Below are 19233 nucleotides of genomic sequence, written 5' to 3' on the forward strand. Positions count from 1 at the left end.
TAATAATGAAAAGTATGAAGCCATCCACGTGAATAATAAAAGGAATCTGCTAAATTTTGGATACACGAATAATCACACAAATTTAAAGTCATGAAATCAACTATGGATTACAATAACAAATTAATTAACATATAGTTAATGTCGTGGGGAAAGCACCAAAGATGATGACGTATTGTCAGAACACTTAGAAAATGCAACAAAGTCTGAGACTGCTTACACTATACTTCTCCACCTTCTTCTGGTGTACAGTTGTGCTGTGTGGGTTCCACATCAGATGGGATTGATGGAGGACATTGAAAAATTCCAAAGAAGGGCAGCTCATTTTGTATTAGTGTAAAATAGGGGAAAGAGTGCCATGGATATGATGCCTAAGTTGAAGTGGCACTCATTAAAACAAAGGCTCTTTTTTGTTGTGGCAAGATCTTCTCAAGAAATTTCAGTCACTTCTCCTCAGAGTGTGAAAATATTTTCTTAGTGCCCACCTACATAGGTAGAAATGATCGTCATAAAGAAATAAGGAAAATCAGAGCTCTCACAGAAAGATTTAAGTGTTCATTTTTCGTACATGCTGTTCGAGAGTGGAACAGTAGAGAAATACCTTGAAGGTGGTTCAGTGAACCCTCTTGTCAGGCACTTAAGTGTGAACTGCAGAGTAATTGTGTAGATGCAGATACAGTGCTGTTTTAATGTCCATGGACCACTTTGAAAAATCGGTACAGACAAATGGCCAGGAACATTGTAAAAAATGATACAATATGTGTAACACAAACTCTCAAAGTTTTTATGGTATCTGTAAATATTGTGTATGTATACTCTTTGTCACAAAACACACTTCTGATCAGTTGTCAAATACTTTTTCTTCTATGTGATATTATTTAACTGTAGCACTCTTATTTGTGGTAAATACCAAAAAGCTCTATATAAGAAATTGTCTTCTCCTTTGATTTGCATGAAGAAGAGACTATACATGTGTTTATTTGATGACAATTGCTTTTGTAATTACGTTATACTTTACTGGTTATTGGTAACTCTCCACAGGCAGCAGCAAATAGTGACAGCCGTATGAGTAGTCTGAAAACCCTGTGATCCAAAATAATATGCACCATGTTTTCTGATGGTTCCTGTTGCTCTTCTTTTAATGTTGATAAATTTATTTGAAGTGCAATCAATTTTCTTACAATTGTTGCAGGAAGTGCTTGCTCACAAGATGTATGTGCTGGACTGACAAAGGAGTTCCTGTCTGGCACACTTTGGCTACAACAGGCGTCTCCCCATGAAGAATCAATTCAGCAGCCACAGGCCTCTGGTCAACAGCAAGAAGATATGGAGAAGGAAACACTCTCGAGACTTGAGTAGGTTAATTGTAATTGGGCATACACTAACGTAACAAAAGTCAAGAGATAGTGAATGCACTTATACAGATGGTGTTAGTATTGAGGTTCATGCCAGTGGCCTCTGGGTACCCCAAAACCAGAATGCTGTCCCCAAAGTGTGTCTCTAGGACATCAAACACACAACTGCTTCAATGGAGTCGAGCTCCATCTTGCATGATCACATCTTGTTGAAATCTGGGACACTTTGGATAATGGGAGTGAAATCATCTTCCAAAACCTTCACGTACCATTCGGTAGTCAGCATGCCATCAAGGAATATCACACCGATTATTCTGTGACTAGACATTGCACACCACACTGTAACCTGTTGAGGGTGAAGAGACTTCTTGATTGCAAAATGCGGATCCTCAGTCCCGCAAAATGCGCTAGTTTTACCTATCGATGAACCTATCTGAAAAATGAAAGTGGGCTTCGTCGCTAAACCAAACAGCAATGCATATACTAATTCCCATCATGCCCCATGGCCAACTGTGCAGTTTGAACGTCCTAACACACACCATTCAGAAGCAATGATGGTTTTATTTCATATAGTTCAATAATTGTCACCCTGTACACAGTTCAAGCATGCATGGTTATTTTGACTCATATTTTTACATAATTATGAGTTGTTGCAGTGCAGCTGAATGAGAGGTCTACCTTGTTTATTTTATATTTTCTGTCCTTTGTTTTTAATCTCTTACTCAGTACCAACTTCTCCATGACTACTCTGCAATTCACAGTAAAATGCCTGTTGGGGGATTCATTGAGCCACCTTCAGATTATTTCTCTGCCATTCCACTCTCTAACCATGCTTGCAAACAATGAACACTTAAATCATTCCATACAAGCTCTGATTTGTCTTATTGTACTATGATGACCATTTCTTCCTTTGTAGTTTGGAGTCAGTGAAATTTTTCAGAGGGGAAATTCGGTGATTGAAATTCTGTGAAAAGATGGTACCAAAATGCAAAAAGCCTTTATTTTAATGATTGGGTGGCAGTCTCGCATATCACATCTATGACACTCTTTTCCTCTATTTCACACATATACGAAATTAGCTGCCCTTTGGAATTTTTTGATGTCCTCTGTCAATCCTATCTGGCAAGGTTCCCATTCCATACAGGATGGACAAGCGTAGTTTAGTCAAACTCGTTAATAGACCTTTTGCATCTTCCAAGTGTTAACACAGTCTTTTGTTTGGCTTCCCCACTACATTCTCTATGTGATTGTTCCAATTTAAATTATGTGTAATTGTAATTCCTAAGCATTTAGTTGAATTCACAGCCTTTAGATGTGTGATTTATCATGTAACTGAAATTTGATGCAGTCTTTTTAGTACTCAAGTGGAAGCCCTCACACTTTGTTATTTAGAGTCAATTGCCACTAATCACACCATATAGATGTCTTGTCTAAGTCATTGTGCAATTGATTTTGTTCTTCTGATGAGTTTATTAGATCGTAGGTGACAGCATCATCTGCATACAATCTAAGAAGGCTGCGCAGATTGTCTCCTAATTCATTTACATGGATTTGGAACAGCAGAGGACCTACAGCACTTCTTTGGTAAACAACAGATATCACTTCTATTTTACTCGATGACTTTCCATCAATTACTATGAACTGTCACATTTCCGACAGGAAACCATGAAAGCAGTCACACAACTGGCATGCAATATAATTTGAAGTCAGGTATGAGGAATAGCCTTTTGGAAATCTAGAAATATGCACTCAGTTTGAGATCCGCTGTCAGTAGCACTCCTTTCTTCCTGCGAGTAAAGAGCTAGTTGTGTTTCACAAGAAGGATATTTGTTGAATACGTTTTGACTATACATCAATAGACTATTTTCTTTTGGTAATTCATGTGTTCCAAAATTCTACTGCAAATTGATATCAGTGATATGGGTCTGTAATTCGTCAAATTTCTCCTGTTTCCCCTGTGCAGCTTTCCAGTCGTTAGGTACGGATCTTTCATCGAGTGAATGGTCGCATGTGATTGCTGAGTAAGCAACCGTCATGTTAGCGTACTCTGAAAGAAACCTAATTCGAACAAAGTCTGGACCAAAAGACTTGCATTTATTAAATAATTTAAGCTACTTCGCTATACCAAGGATATCTAATTGTAAGTAACTCATGTTGACAGCTGTTCTTAATTTGAATTCCAGAGAATTTGCTCCATCTTCTTCAGTGAAGAAATTTTGGAAAACACCACTTTAGTGGTACTGTCATTGGTAATATTACAATTGGTATCGCACAGTGAAAGTATTGTGTCTTGCTGCTGATGTACTTTACATACAATCGGAATCTCTTCAATTTTATGGTGGAGAGATTTTTGAAACAGAGTTTAATTCTGGAAGCTATTAAAAGCATCTCATATTGAAGTCCATGCTACGTTTTCGACTTCGATAAAATGTCACCAGTCTTGAAGGTATTGTGGTCTTAGGAATTTGGCATGCTTTTTTTGTTGCTTCAGTAACAGTGTTCTGACCTGTTTTTGTACCATCTTTGTTAATATATTTGGTATAAATCTCCCAATTGCAGCTGATACTATTTCTTTGAACTTAAGCCACATGTTGTCTACACTTACATGGTTTGGAAGGAGTGGAGACACTCTCTTAGGAGGACATCAAGCAATTTTTTTTGTTTGCTTTCCTTAATAGGTATATTTTGTGTTCATTCTTAGTGATTTGCATCTTATGGTGTTCAGTCTTTGTACAGTGGCCTTGTGGTCACTAATCTCTGTATTAATCATGATGCTCCCTTTATGCTCAGGGTTGTGTGTTGCTAAGAGATAAAGTATGTGTTCATGACCATTCGCACTTTGAGTAGGATCCTGAACTAATTATTCAAAATAATGTTTGGAGTATTTAGCATGATTTTGTATGATATTTTATACCTACAACAGAATTTAAGCCTGTATTTTTGCCAACTTATTAAGGGTAGTTTGTAGTCACTGCCAACTATAATGGTATGACTGGGGCACCTATTTGAAATGAGGCTCAAGTTTTCTTTGAATTGTTCAGAAATTGTATCAGCCGATTTGGGGTGGGGTCGGTAAAAGGCCCAATTATCAATTTGTTCCAGTTGTCAAGTATAACTCATATCCAGGCAAACTCACAGAAACCATCTACTTCAAGTTCACAAACAGTCTACCACCAATAGTATTTAACCTATCCTTACTAAACTCTGTAAGATCCTTTGTAAAAATTTCAGTTGACCTTATCTCCAGTTTAACCAGCTTTTGGGAGCCAAAAAATTTGAACGTCAGTGCTTTTTATTAGTGCCTGGAGCTCTGGTTGCATCCCATCACACTATGATGATTTACAACTATAATATTAATTGTTGCTATGTCTGCCCTTGGCCTACGTTTGTCCTGCATGCTTTGAGACTGAAAGATTTTGTGTACTTTCCTGAGAAGATCTGCTTTCATCTCATAGACAAGACTTAGTCCTTACCAAGTCTAATAGCCAATTGAAACCAGAGAGAATCACTCCTGATCCAAAGTGGCACAAATCATCAGTACTGACATGAGCCACTGCCTGCAGTTGGCTGCACCCTGTGCCCTTCATTGCATCTGGATGCATGTGCTTCACAACTGGAATGAGTCTTTTTTGTGAGATGAAGGCAGAGCTCCGGTAAGTACAGGAAGTGTTTGTCTTAAAAGGTACAGGACACACTCAGGACAAGGGTAGTTATAGCAACAATCAGTACTGTAGCTGTAAATTGTCATAGCATGTTGGAATGGAACCAGTGCTCCAGATGCAAATAGAAAGCACAGAAGCTCTAATTACTGTTTGCATTGAAAGCTGGCTGATGCCAGAGATAAGCTTAGGCAAAATTTTTACATATACCCTAACAGAGTTCAGAAAGCATAGGTTAAATACTGTTGATGGTGTAGTGTTTATTGCTGTTAGAAGCAGTTTATCTTGTAGTGAAACTTAAGTAGATAGTTCCTGTGAGTTTGATTGGGTGGGAGCTATACTTGACTGTATGCACACAGAGTGCTGCCTTGGCAGCCATATTTCTAAGGGGCTCTGTTATGTGCCTAATGCTGGACAGTGGTTAGACACTGGACTCGCATTCGGGAGGACGAAGGTTCAATCCCGCGTCTAGTCATCCCGATTTAGGTTTTCTGTGATTTCCCTAAATCGCTCCAGGCAAATTCTGCGATGGTTCCTTTGAAAGGGCACGGCGGACTTCATTCCCCATCCTTCCCTATTCCGGTAAGACTGATGACCTCGCTGTCTGGTCTCCTTCCCCAAACAACCCAACCCCAACCCTAATGCTGGAGCTCTCAATTACCAGTACTCCCAATCCAACTTCTATAACTGATCAGATCTTGCAGGCCAAGAGGCTTCCTATGAAATGGGCCAAGTGACTCCATCTGGCTCGGGATCTTTCTCAATGTCAGATAGCAAACTAAACATCAGATGTACCTGGGAGGCCTTTCAGTCAGCCCTCAGAAGGTTTTTCACAACCTTTTACAGCTTCAAGATATCTCTCAGTTGACCCTGGGTGAGGGGTCTCACTCAGTGGGGCCAGTAGCTGGGTTGGTCACAGTAGTGGACTGATCAGGGGATACATGGGATGTGCTCAACATCCCTTGGATTGCCACATTCAAACCCCCTTCCCCACACACACACACACACACACACACACACACACACACACACACACACACACACACACAGAGTGATGACTATTAGCAGCCACTCCAAGCTGTGTGACCGAAGACATCACTGTACAGAGCTGTGAGTGAAGGGTCACCAACTAAACTCGCATCTGGATGCAGCAGTCACAGTTTATATCTCTGCTAAAGGTGGCAGAACTAACACTAGACAGTAATTAAAATGTGGAACTGTGGCTACTAGATACACAAGCCCACAAGAAATTTAAGAACTGAGACTAAAATGCGGCCAGTAAATTAAAGTTTCTCCTTATTAGAAGCTCATTATAACTCACAAATTAAACTCTGTACTATGAAGTTTCATCTCTACTCCTTATCGTTGTAGAAAGTAAGTTTTTTTCCTTTACGTATACTATAGATCCTGATGATGGCTATTGTAGAGCTGAAACTAGTAATTCTATTGAAAAAACTTTTCAATCAAGACAGTTACATAAAAATTTATGTACATCATACGATCGCTCCTCAAATTGTCATTTTATATCCAATTCCGTTCACAATGTTGGAGAGTTGAAACGGCAACAGTCGCTAGTGTAACACTAAAATTCTGTGTTGAATGTGTATGGCTGAGGACAGTAGTAATTTTGGATCTCTTTGAAACACTTAGTGTGCTGATGAAGATTAATACATTCTGTGGCTATATGCTGTGTGAAGTTCATTTGTGGTGCACAGTACGTAAAGCAAATGACTAATGCACTTCTCAAGAAATGCAGTTCCATAGAATTTATTTTTATGGGTTTGTTTTCCATGTAAAATCATATGCAATTAAAATAGGATTTCTTATTTAAAAACTGAATTTTACTCTTTTTTGCCAGTTACAATGCTGTCTGTTAGCGAAGTAAAACAAGTATCAGGTAAAATTTACTTTATTTTTATCACAAAATCATAATATAGTGTAAAGTGGTGTGTGGGGGGGATTAAAAATGGTTAAATAAATCTTCTTGGATTGGAGTTTCATATAGAATAAAACTAATGTGTTTATCTCTTACTCCCTTTTGCCCACAAAAGTTATTTGTGAAACACTGTTGTATAGGATGTGTGTTTTTCATGTAATTCTACTGCAAATATGAAAATAGGCAAACATTGTTAACTTTTTCCTCAATGGCACAATTTTGTTTTAGGATGAAATCTGGTTGTAAGTGGAATATATCACAACAATGGTATTTTTCATTTATCTGAAAGGTCTTTATTTTGTTATCAGGCTTTAAATGATGACAGTAATAATAGTGGTAATGTCTGAGATAGTGACTACATTTCAATTGATGGCTACTATATTTTCCTCTTTATGAAATTGAGGAAGAGTGTCATCTTACTATCTGTTTAAATTGGAAGAATTAAGATGACAGATAAAAAATACACAAGTCTGGATTTGGCCTTGGGTAGGAAATTCTGGAACGCCCAGAATCAACATTTTTCTTTAATTTTATTTTTGTAATGCCCATTAATCTTGCACTATTTGATATTAACAAAATTTTCTTTGTTTACAACCCATGTCACTTCGACCAAAACACTTGAGTTCTCTATAGCTGTCTCCACCATTGTCATTGGGAATTAAAATGTGTAACTGCCAAGGCTAGCACAGTGTTCTGCTTATATAGATGCAATGGCAACACCTAGAATTATCCAGACAGGGCCAGAGTAACACATGCATGGAAGGTAAATTGGGCAGCAGCTAATAGCTCCATCCTGCCACTGAATTGAGTGACATCACATGGCACAAACGCATTTGGAACTATTGCTCCCGCACCACTACAAGCATTGAGCCTCATTCTTTGCTTTCACTCAAGTCCAAATCCTTCCCCCATGCCCTACTGAGTGAATAGCCCTGGTCTCTGTTAAAATTATTGCTGTGTGTTCAAATTTTGGCCATTTTTTTACACACATCAAAAAAATATTTGCATCATCCCGATTCTCAGAACTCCTGAAGATAGACATTGACTGTGGATATTGTATCACAGACACAGTCCCTTTGACTGTTCAGAGATGTCACTAAACCTGCCCAAAGATGTAAACAACCATGCATGAGCAGTGCCTATTAGAAAGAGGGTGTCTGACAGCTGATATGGCTCGTATTATCTATAGTTCAACCATACCTAGAATGTCAATACTGCAGTTTGATCATGCCTGCATTGTTACTTTGTGCCAGGAAGGGCTCTCAACTGGGGAAGTGTCCAGGTGTCTCAGAGTGATCCAAAGCGATATTCTTCAGACATGGAGAAGGTGCAGAGAGACTGGAACTGTCAGTGACATGCCTCGCTCAGGCCACTCAAGGGCTACTACTGCAGTTGATGACTGCTACCTACAGATTATGGAACCCTGACAGCAACGCCATCATGTTGAATAATGCTTTTCGTGCAACCATAGGATGTCACGTAATGACTCAAACTGTGCGCAATAGGATGCATGATGCACAATTTCACTCCCAGCGTCCTTGGCGAGGTTCATCTTTGCAACCATGACACCAAGTAGTGCGGTGCAGATGGGCCCAACATGCCAAATGGACCACTCAGGATTGGTATCACAGTCTCTTTACAGATGAGTGTCGCATATGCCTTCAACCAGACATTCATTGGAGACATGATTGGAGGCAGCCCGATCAGGCTGAATGCCTTAGACACACTGTCCAGCAAGTGGAGCAAGGTGGAAGTTCATTGCTGTTTTGGGGTGGCATTTTGTGGTGCCGACGTACGCTGCTGGTGGTCGTGGAAGGTGCTGTAACGGCTGTACAATATGTGAATGCCATCCTCTGACTGATAGTGCAACCATATCGGCAGCATGTTGGCGCGGCATTCGTCTTCATGGACAACATTTCCTGCCACCATCGTCCACATCTTGTGAATGACTTCCTTCAGGATAACAACATCGCTCGAGCAGAGTGGCCAGCGTGTTCTCCAGAGACAAACCATATTGAACATGCCTGGGATGGATTGAAAAGGGCAGTTCATGGACGATATGACTCACCAACCACTCTGAGGGATCTATGTTTAATCACCATTGAGGAGTGGGACAATCTGGACCAACAGTGCCTCGATGAACTTGTGGATAGTATGCCACGGTGAATACAGGCATGCATCAATGCAAGAACATGTGCTACTGAGTATTAGAGGTACTGGTGTGTACAGCAATCTGGACTACCACCTCTGAAGGTCTCGCTGTGTGCTGGTACAACATGCAATGTGTGGTTTTCATGAGCAATAAAAAGGGCGGAAATGATGTTGACGTTGATCTGTACTCCAGTTTTCTGTATAGGTTTTAGAACTCTTAGACCAGAGTGATGCAAAACTCTTTTTGATGTATGTGTAAGAGACTCAGAATATTATGCTATTTGAGCCAAAACTCTCATCTTTTCAAGTTTCACTGTGAATTTGGTAACATTGACATATGTCAAACTGTTCATACTGTTGCTGGTTTGGCCAGAGCACTCATAACATACTAACAAAGGGGGCTTGATACGACAGTCATGGCTAAACATAGCATCGAAAATGGATACAAAATACAATTTAAAAGGAAGAGAGTTTTTGATCAATCATCATCACATTGGGTTTCTGTTATAAAAGAAGTGGCCAAGACCAGAATAATCAACAACAGTTTTAACAGAGACCAGGGGTACACACTTAGCAGGGTGTGGGGGGTGGGCTTTGGACATTGAACAAAAGCAAGTATGGAGTCTTGAAGCTTGTGGGGATGCAGGAGCAGCAGTTTCAGACATGTTGTTGGATGCTTGTGCCATCTGATATCACTCGGTCCGACGGTGGGACAAAGCTGTTAGGAACTGCCCAACTTACCATGCAAAAGTGTCAATCAGATCCTGTCTGGAAGTTTCAGGCACTGGATTTAATCTATATAAGCAGAAAACTATGCCAACCCTGGGAGTCAATGATTTTAACTCGTGATGCAATGGCAGAGACAGCTACAGATAGCTCGAGTGTGTATATTGGAAGTGACATGGCTGTCAAACCGAGAAGATTTTATTGAAGCATGCCACTGTGAAAAACTCCAAGGTCCCTATTTGATTTTATTTCATAATTTAGGTGAACATTCCTATTTTCCATAGGTTTTTCGAGTAGTTCCTCCTATATTATTCATCTAGTTTCTCCTGTATTGTTTGAAGTTTATATAAATTAGAAGTCCTGAAACATTTGTTGTTTAGTTTGTTCATCAATTCAGATATTATGTTTGAGATCAGTTGGACAGTTATATTCTCTTTGTGATATTAATTACCAGAATATGTTTTAATTGTTGTGTTTGGTTCATCTTCTCTCTTAATAACCTGACTGGTCTTCTTATTTCTAGGAATGCTTACAGCCACCTTGAATCTAGTCTTCTGAGGCAGTTGCTGAATTCAGAAGGCTTGTCCCAATCTTGGACTGATATTATACTTCCTCTCATTTCGCGAATTGTAGACATGGTAAAACCTGATACTAAGAACGATATTGACAATATGGATATAAGACAGTAAGTATATTAATGTGAACAGTTTTTTCTCTTTTCTTCCTTTGGCTAACCATGTTCTGAAAACCATTGAATATAAATGGAATGATTATACTTCCTGCTCAGTGGGAACACACAAAACAAAATTATGCTATATTGTGAGTTTTAATTTTTATTGTTTGAGACAAAAAAGACACAACAGAAGTGCATTGGGAAGTGTGGAAGATAATAACAGAAAAAGAAAAGCCACTATGAACCCATGCTTTTGGCTAACTTTTGTATTATCAGAAAAAAGTCTGAGCACAGGTGCACCATAAAAACAAAACAGACACAGAACCAGTTATGTTTATACAAAACTGATGATTTTTTTTCAGGTATTTTTTCCTTTCTGTTACTCTAAAATGCCATAAAAGGAATTTTTGTAAAACCCTCTATTAATGAACTACTTTTAAGAAATTACTTTCTTTATAAAATATATCTCTTCACAGCTTTTAACTTTTCCCACTTTAAGAAAGTAATAGGTATGAAACTGTGTGAAAATTAAAAGCCAATTTTAACAAAATTCCTATATGTCTGAGTCCCTTTATTTTCAAACACATTATGCTGAATTGCTAACAGAGTAAATGAAAGTAATTAACAATTAATTCTTTTAGTTGAAAGCAAATTACAGTGTTTCAATGAATAATTTTGAAATCTCTGTTAACAAGTTCACAGATCTATAGTCGCAAGTCAAGCTATATCTTTATGTGAAACAACTGCATTTCATTGTCATTGAGATGTGAAGTCCTTACACTTCTAGCTTACTGATGCACATGAATTTGGTCTTTAAATAAGCATACTTCTGCGTAGAAATTAAGAAGTGTGTTGATGCCATACAATATAGACTACATGATCTGACATCATAGACACTGAGTTGTCATCAGCTCCATGTGCAATAATTCATTTTCCTATGTTTTATCACTGGACTCGCATTCAGGAGGACGACGGTTCATTCAGGAGGACGACGGTTCAATCCCGCATCCAGCCATCTTGATTTAGGTTTTCCGTGATTTCCCTAAATCACTCCAGGCAAATGCCAGGATGGTTCCTCTGAAAGGGCACGGCCGACTTCCTTCTCCATCCTTCCCTAATCTGATGAGACCGATGACCACGCTGTCTGGTCTCCTTCCCCAAACAACCAACCAATCCTTTGTTTTGTGCATTAAAATGTGGGCATGGAAAAGTAAGCATTATTATTTTACACCCAGTTTCCTCTGTAGGTTTCATGGCTAGAGAAAGGGAATTCCTTGTTGACAGGAACTTAATGGAAGAGTTTGCCTGATAAATTCCTCTCACACATAGAATTACTGTGTGGATTGCTTAAAAAATCTTACTCTTTTATTCAATTTAAGTTGAGAAAGTGAGACTGTGGACATGGAATATGTGAAATATTGGAAGAAAATAGCTTTGTCTCGAGAACATGGTACTACAATCAATTTTAATGCAGATAAAATCAAGCAATGGAAAATCCAGGATGGAATATAACAATACAATTGTTAATGCAGATAAACATTTTATTTTTTTGTGTTACCTACTTCAGGCTCTTCCTCATCACCACCAATGAGCTTTGAGGGGCCACTGGTCACCCCTACACTGTACGTTGATGACTTTTGCATTTGGTGCAGCTCCACTCATTAGCCCCACCTGAATGGCAGCTCCAAGGCACCATCTGATTGCCACTGTGTGGACTCTTTCTCATGGTTTCCAGTTCTCTGCTGCAAAAACTAGGGTCAAGCATTTTTGTCATCATACAATGGACCACCTGATCCAGAACTCTACTTGTTTACCCAGCACTTGGAAGTTGTTACATAGCTATGTTTCTTAGGATTCCATTTTGATAAGAAGCTGGCTTGGCTGCCTCATATTCATCAACTCAAGATAGTTGCAAGCAAAAGCTTAACATTCTCTGCTTCATTGCCCACATGTCTTGGGATGTGAATCTTACCTCTTCAGTTAGGATGGAAGCAACTCTTGGTGTCCCATACAATCCCCAGTCGTTAGTTCCCTGAACATCACTCACATCCCATTCTTTTTGCATATGAGTGACATCAGCCTCCTCATACCCACTCTAGAGTTGTTTGACCATTTCCAGTGCATCTGAGAGCCCTCTGCCAGGATCCCCGCCTCTCCTCCCTGGAATGAGTGTCATGTGTTTTCTCATGTACCTCCCCCTCTGCTCCCTCTTCGTTGTTGCCCAAGTCAAATATTAGGACCGATTGACCTCTAGGTCCTAAAGTCTCTGTCACCCCCCACAACCTTTTGGCATCTGTTACATTCAGTTCTTTAATTAATGGAAAATCTTGTTTAAAGATGTGAAACAAATACTAACAAAGAGATAGAGGGGCTGGCCAGTACTTACCTCAGCTCAGTACAGCTGATAGATACACCAAAAACAACCGCAAATTAATGTTCCTAGCTTTCGGAATGAATGTTCCTTCATCAGGGAGGAGAGAGAGGAAAGAAAGGGAAGAAGGGAAAGTGGATTTAGTTACTCACAACCCAGGTTATGAAGCAACAGGGAACGGAAAACTGGGAGGGTAGCAAGGATGGAGGCATGGTTGTCAGAGGGAAGCCAAAGATATTCTACTGTAAGTACTGTGCCAGCTTCAAACCAAAGAGGATGCATACAGAAGTAAAGAGGTATATAGTATAAAGATGTAGGATGAAAAGATGCATGAATGGCTAAAGAGGAAAGGGAAAGAGGAGAACACTGAAGAGTAAATGGGAGTGAGGTTGTTTAACGTAGGTTCAGTCCAGGGGGGTGGCGGGATGAAGGGAAGTGTTGGAGTGAAAGTTCCCATCTCCGCAGTTCAGAGGGACTGGTGTTGGGTGGGAGAAGCCAAATGGCACATACGGTGTAGCAGGTTCCTTGGTCCCTAGAATTATGCTGGAGGGCATGCTCCGATACTGGGTATTGGACATCTCCTAGGCGGACAGTTCGTCTGTGTCCGTTCATGCGCTCAGCCAGTTTAGTTGTTGTCATACCAATGTAAAAGGCTGTGCAGTGCAGGCATGTCAGCTGATAAATGACATGTCCGCCTAGGAGATGGCCAATACCCAGTAGCGGAGAATGTCCTCTAGCATAATTCTAGGGACCTAGGAACCTGCTGCACCGTATGTGCCATTTGGCTTCTCCCACCCAACACCAGTCCCTCTGAACTGCGGAGATGGGAACTTGCACTCCAACACATCCTTTCATCCCGCCACTCCCCTGGACTGAACCTACGTTAAACAACCTCACTCCCATTTACTCTTCAGTGTTCTCCTCTTTCCCTTTCCTCTTTAGCCATTCATGCATCTTTTCATCCTACATCTTTATACTATATACGTCTTTACTTTTGTATGCATCCTCTTTGGTTTGAAGCCTGCACAGTACTTACAGTAGAATATCTTTGGCTTCCCTCTGACAACCATGCCTCCATCCTTGCTACCCTCCCAGTTTTCCATTCCCTGTTGCTTCATAACCTGGGTTGTGAGTAACTAAATCCACTTTCCCTTCTTCCCTTTCTTTCCCCTCTCTCCTGCCTGATGAAGGAACATTTATTCCGAAAGCTAGGAACGTAAATTTTTGGTTGTTTTTTGTGTATCTATTGGCTGTACTGAGCTGAGGTAAGTACTGGCCAGCCCCTCTATCTCTTTGTTAGTATTTGTTTCACATTCAGTTCTTTAGCAGTTTCAGGGTGCTGCTGTCTTCTAAACACACAATTCTAAAACCATGGCTAAGACAGGACATGCTATTAAACTTTTGCCATTCAGGAACACTAGTCATTACTAGGAAAGTGTAGTGTTTTTATGGCAGAACTGATTGCCATTAACAGAGCCCTTCTCTTTATTAAATGGGTCTCCTTTTACCACATTTTAATGTGTAGTTGCTTAATAAGCATTCTTCAGAGCACTGACCAATTTTACTCTTGTCACCCTGTGATCTCTGCTGTTAATGACCCTATCACTGAGCTCTGTCATACTGACTGCTTGTTTGTCTTTCTCTGTGGCCCATGTTATGAGGGTATACCAGGGAATGAAGAGACCAACCATTTGGCCAGAGGAATGATTACTCACCCACTGTTCACTTTACCAATACCAGATGCAGGTTTCCAGGTGCAAATAAGATCCCTGATTACTCTGAGATGGAATGACATCTGGTTGGCTACTGTCTTGTCTAATAAATTCCACACTACCTAGGAGACTGTCACAGGATGGTACTCTTCCTCCTGTTGCTCCTGGAAGGAATCCACTGTCATATGTCACTTCCACATTGGTCATACCAGGCTAATCCATGGTTTTGTATTACGTAGTGAGCCTTCCCCACGTTATAGTTGTGGAATATTACAGATGGTAGTTCAGATCTTGGTGGAATCCCACTTCTGGCCCACCATGCTAAGCACAGTCTTCTGAATTCTTTGCTTCACGTATTGGCAGACGATTTGTGGATGATTGAACTGGTTCTCTGTTTCCTCTGTGAAAGTGCTTTTTATTTTCAGGTGTAAAGTTTTAAGCCACCTTTGAGGCAGGGATGGGGTGGGTGAGTTGGGGCGTCTCCCACTGCATGCTTGTTCTGGGGACCCCTAACCCTACATCATTTGCCAGCTTCCTGTTTCACCCCTCTCTTACTTCATCTTGTCTCCTTTACTGCCATACACTGTTTTCCATTGTCAAGGTAGCTTTCTGTTGAATATATGGCGCTATTTAATGCTTTGACTACACTGGAGCAGATGTAAGATGGCTTTGGGTCGGGCAACTCCCTCCGTACGTTGTCTCGCAGACATGCACTTGCTGCTTTACCTATTTCTCACATAATTTTTTCTTATTACTGACGGTCCAACCGATTTTCATTACATTTTTAGTTTCTCACTTTTACTGTCCTGAATATGCCAACTAGGAGACATTCTTTGTTCTGTAACTGTTTTTGCCCTTGGGATTGCAGGGGTTGGATGTGGGGTGGAGCCTTTCTTGCCACTGAATGGAGCCTGGGACAGCCTTCATCTGCTCTGACCTACGTACCAATCCTATCCATACAGTTTTCTATAAATTCTTTCTCAGCTATGGCATTAATATTGCCTTCAATGACTCATTCTTACCTCTCCTATGTCCCTTCATCCTCAGACACGTACTTTGTGGACTTCATTAATTCTGGATGAATTGCCTCTAGATCAACAGACTGATGACCTTGTTGTTTAGTCTCTTAACCCCAATCAGCTAACCTGCAGCCAAGATGGTGTAGTATCATGCAGGAATATTATAGACATTCCAAAAGAAGCAGTAAAATAAAAGTAGGATCAAGAAGTCTGCATGCAAAAAATGATGATTAGAGTAGACGATGAATGTTCGAGAAAGGTTGCCTGTATTAATTTAATAAAACAGCACTTGCAAAGTGTGTCAAGACAGAATCCATCCATTTAAATGGGAGGTCTTGTATACCCAATCCAGTGTTCTACAGAACTTCTAGCTTCTCAAGACATATACTCAAGTTAACACGAAAGCACTATCAGTGCCATATCAGTTACTCTGAAATCTCCTCTGACAGTGAAAATGATATAGAAGTGTCAAACACAAGAAAATTGTTTGCAAAGCTTAAGAGCTGGCACATCTAATTCGATCTTATGAATCTAATGATTTCACTTTGACAACTATGGGATGAGAAGAATGGCTGAGGCTATGCCACAGACTTCTAACTAATCCCCGAATCATGGCTGGATCCCCCGTCTCCCCTAATAAAATGGCTTCCATACTACAGAGAAACAGTGGATCCCAAACACATGTAGAGAAGCTGAAACTCCTAGTACAGGGAAGTCCTCAGTTTGTGCATTTGCAGAAACACATTTTAAACATATTGCCACTTCAGTGCTGAAGTGCTGTACCCTCCACTACAGGGATAACCTTATTGGAGAAAGGGACTAGGTGAGGGAGTAGTTGCATACATAAATAACACATACCACTCGTTGGTTACTAACTTGCAAGTAGTAGTTGTTATATACAAGCTACAAATATATTTATGAGTTACTAAGTACTCAAATATCCTTCTCGCCTCCCCACCACACAATCCCTCCCTAAGGGGATGCATCGCTGGTGGGCCAGAGAATAGTAGTGGGTGTCACTCCTTCAGTGATCACCAGCAGGTTCACAATCACAGGCTGTGAAACGTGGTCTCAACACCTGCTATTTCAGACCTGTTATGATTATGTGTTCATCAAAGAGATATGTTTGTTCAGAAATTAATGGGTTGCCTTCATCAAGAAATAATAAACAGCCAGTCAATTGCAAAGTGAAGGGTTTATTTAAACATCTTGACCACGGTTTCAATGTTTATAAAAATGTCATCTTCAAAAGGAAAAGAGTGGCAACCTAAACAGATTTACAGTGAATACATGTTAAGTTAAATACATACAGGAACAATAACAACTCATTACAAATACAAAAATTATTCAAACTAACTGGGTTACATGTTGTAATGGAGGCATGTTGAGATATGGCCAAAATGCATTACTAAAATGTAAAATTTCACCTCCTTAATATTAAAAACATTCACAACAAAATGGTCATCATTAAGTAGTGCTTTAACAACATGAGCTATTGCACTAGCATCACGTACGCAACGCTTGGGCTAAGAATCATATTGTAAAGAAACAAACTACTGTTGATTGCTCAAATGCAGACAAAAGTGGTATGAAGACGGGAAGTGAGAGCAGTAAGTCCAACCAATACAATCAGGACACAAAATTGTTTCACTAACTTTATCGTTTAATTGGATAGATATAAACCCTTACTCACCAAGTGGCAGCAGAACGCACATAAAAAAGGGTCATAATTAAGCAAGCTTTCAGAGCCAGTGGCTCCTCCTTCAGGCAGCAGGGTTGAAGGTGAAGGAAGAGATTGAATGAAAATAACTGGAAAAGTCCAGGAAAATGGGTGGATTTTGGGAAAGTTACCCAGAACTGCGGGTCAGGGGAGACTTATCGCATGGGATGAGAAGGAAAGACTGATTGTTGGGGACTGCATCGGATGAGATTTGAAAAACCTGAGAGCTTAATGGTGAAAGACAGGGTAATATGCAAGACAAAGATTATTGCTTAAACACCAAGCATAAATTAATAATAGTGAAAAGCTAAGTGCATTGTATGTAATAGAAGTGGGAGGGGGAAAGGTAAGAAATGAAAGATATAGAAAACTAAAATGGAGTGAATAAAGGAGTAGACATGCTAAGACAAAAGAAATTAATGTAAATTTAGGCAAGGTGGATGCTGAGAACTAACGACATGTTGTAGCACTAGTTCCCACCTGTTGAGTTCGAGAAGCTGGTGTCTGGGGGAAGAATCCAAATGGTGCATGTGGTGAAACAGGCACCGAAATCACAGTTGTCATGTTCATGCTCTGCAACAGGATATTGGTGTTGCCAGTATACGCCCTCTGCTTATGGCCATTCATTCTAACTGATCATTTGGTGGTAGTAATGCCAATGTAAAAGGCCGAACAGTGTTTACATAACATCTGGTATATGTTGTCATTTCACAGATGGCTCTCCCTTTGATAGTATATGTTTTGCCTAAAGAAGGTGCCACTGGCTCAGAAAGCTTATCTAATTATAACCTTCTTGCACCTGCCACTGCTTGGTGAGTAGATATATTGCCTTCCAATTACATAATATTATCAAATATTGTTGTTTTGTTAATTTTGGTGATTATAAAATTAGACATAATGATTGCACGAACTATTACATAGGTCAGACTAGAAACCTTTAAAAGTAAGTTATAAAGATCATCTGCAAAGTAAAGATGGGGAAAATGTGTACAGTTCCACTTTTGCTGAACATGAGCTTCTTCTCTAACACACACCATGGAGACTAGGAGACTTTGCTGTACAAAAGAAAAATTATTTATGTTGCCACATTTCTTTCTTCTTACACCTGACTTTAATAGCCCTTCCAGTTTGCCCTGTACAATAGTTAGGAAAACTGTTACAGTGTGTAGCTGCCTTAGTTTGTAAATGGATATACTTCAGTTTTTAACATGTGTACTAAATTTTTCTTCATGCTGTTGTTGGCGGAGAAATTAACCTTACAACTGCAAGAGAAATTTAGTACACATGCTTTAAAAAATTAAAATAAAATAAACTGAAATAGATTCCTTCATAAGAGAGGTGATTCGTGCTTATTTGTTTAATAGAATGTGTTACGAAATTTTAAATAAGCTGTGTGACTACATAGCTGTATTCACAGATGGGTGTAAGCATGGGGACCAGCTTAGCAGCTCTGTCATTTTCCCCGATTGTGTCCTCAAGATCCTACTACCTAAAGAATGCACTGTGTATGATGCAGAATTGTACCCAATCTTCAGGACACTGAAACAGGTGAGATGTGTTCAAATGGCCAAATTCCCAATCTTTTCAAAATCCCTGGGAGCACTTCACTCTCCACAATGCTTGTGCCCAACAGATGTAGTAGTCCAGAGTATCCAGGATGCTCTGCTTCACCTACAGAGGGCGAGCATGAAGGCCACATTTTCTGGGTACAAGGGCACAGGGGAATTCCTGGAAACAAGTTGGCAGATTTAGCAGCCAAGGAGGTGTGTAATGAAATGTGGTTCAGTGTACTGCCACTCCACACACTGTCACCTTGCTGGTGAGGTACAAAACGTTTGGAAGAAGAATGGCTCTTATTCCAGTGAGAGGGACCCTCCAGTATGTGGTGTACAGCTCACAGTAGTTATGTTCAGA

At 40.0% G+C, this 19233-nt stretch overlaps 1 protein-coding gene across 2 annotated transcripts in view; it reads left to right on the top strand.

Moving 5' to 3' along the window:
* Positions 1-19233, top strand: part of LOC126354444 (1-phosphatidylinositol 3-phosphate 5-kinase-like) — a 294219-nt gene that overhangs the window by 85835 nt on the left and 189151 nt on the right. For both annotated transcript variants that reach the window (XM_050004130.1, XM_050004131.1), the window contains exons 9-10: positions 1190-1352; positions 10348-10509. In XM_050004130.1, the coding sequence (XP_049860087.1) occupies positions 1190-1352; positions 10348-10509 (325 nt within the window). The remainder of the gene's footprint in view (positions 1-1189; positions 1353-10347; positions 10510-19233) is intronic.

The sequence above is a fragment of the Schistocerca gregaria genome, chromosome 3, assembly GCF_023897955.1.
Source record: "Schistocerca gregaria isolate iqSchGreg1 chromosome 3, iqSchGreg1.2, whole genome shotgun sequence".
Lineage (NCBI taxonomy): Eukaryota > Metazoa > Arthropoda > Insecta > Orthoptera > Acrididae > Schistocerca > Schistocerca gregaria.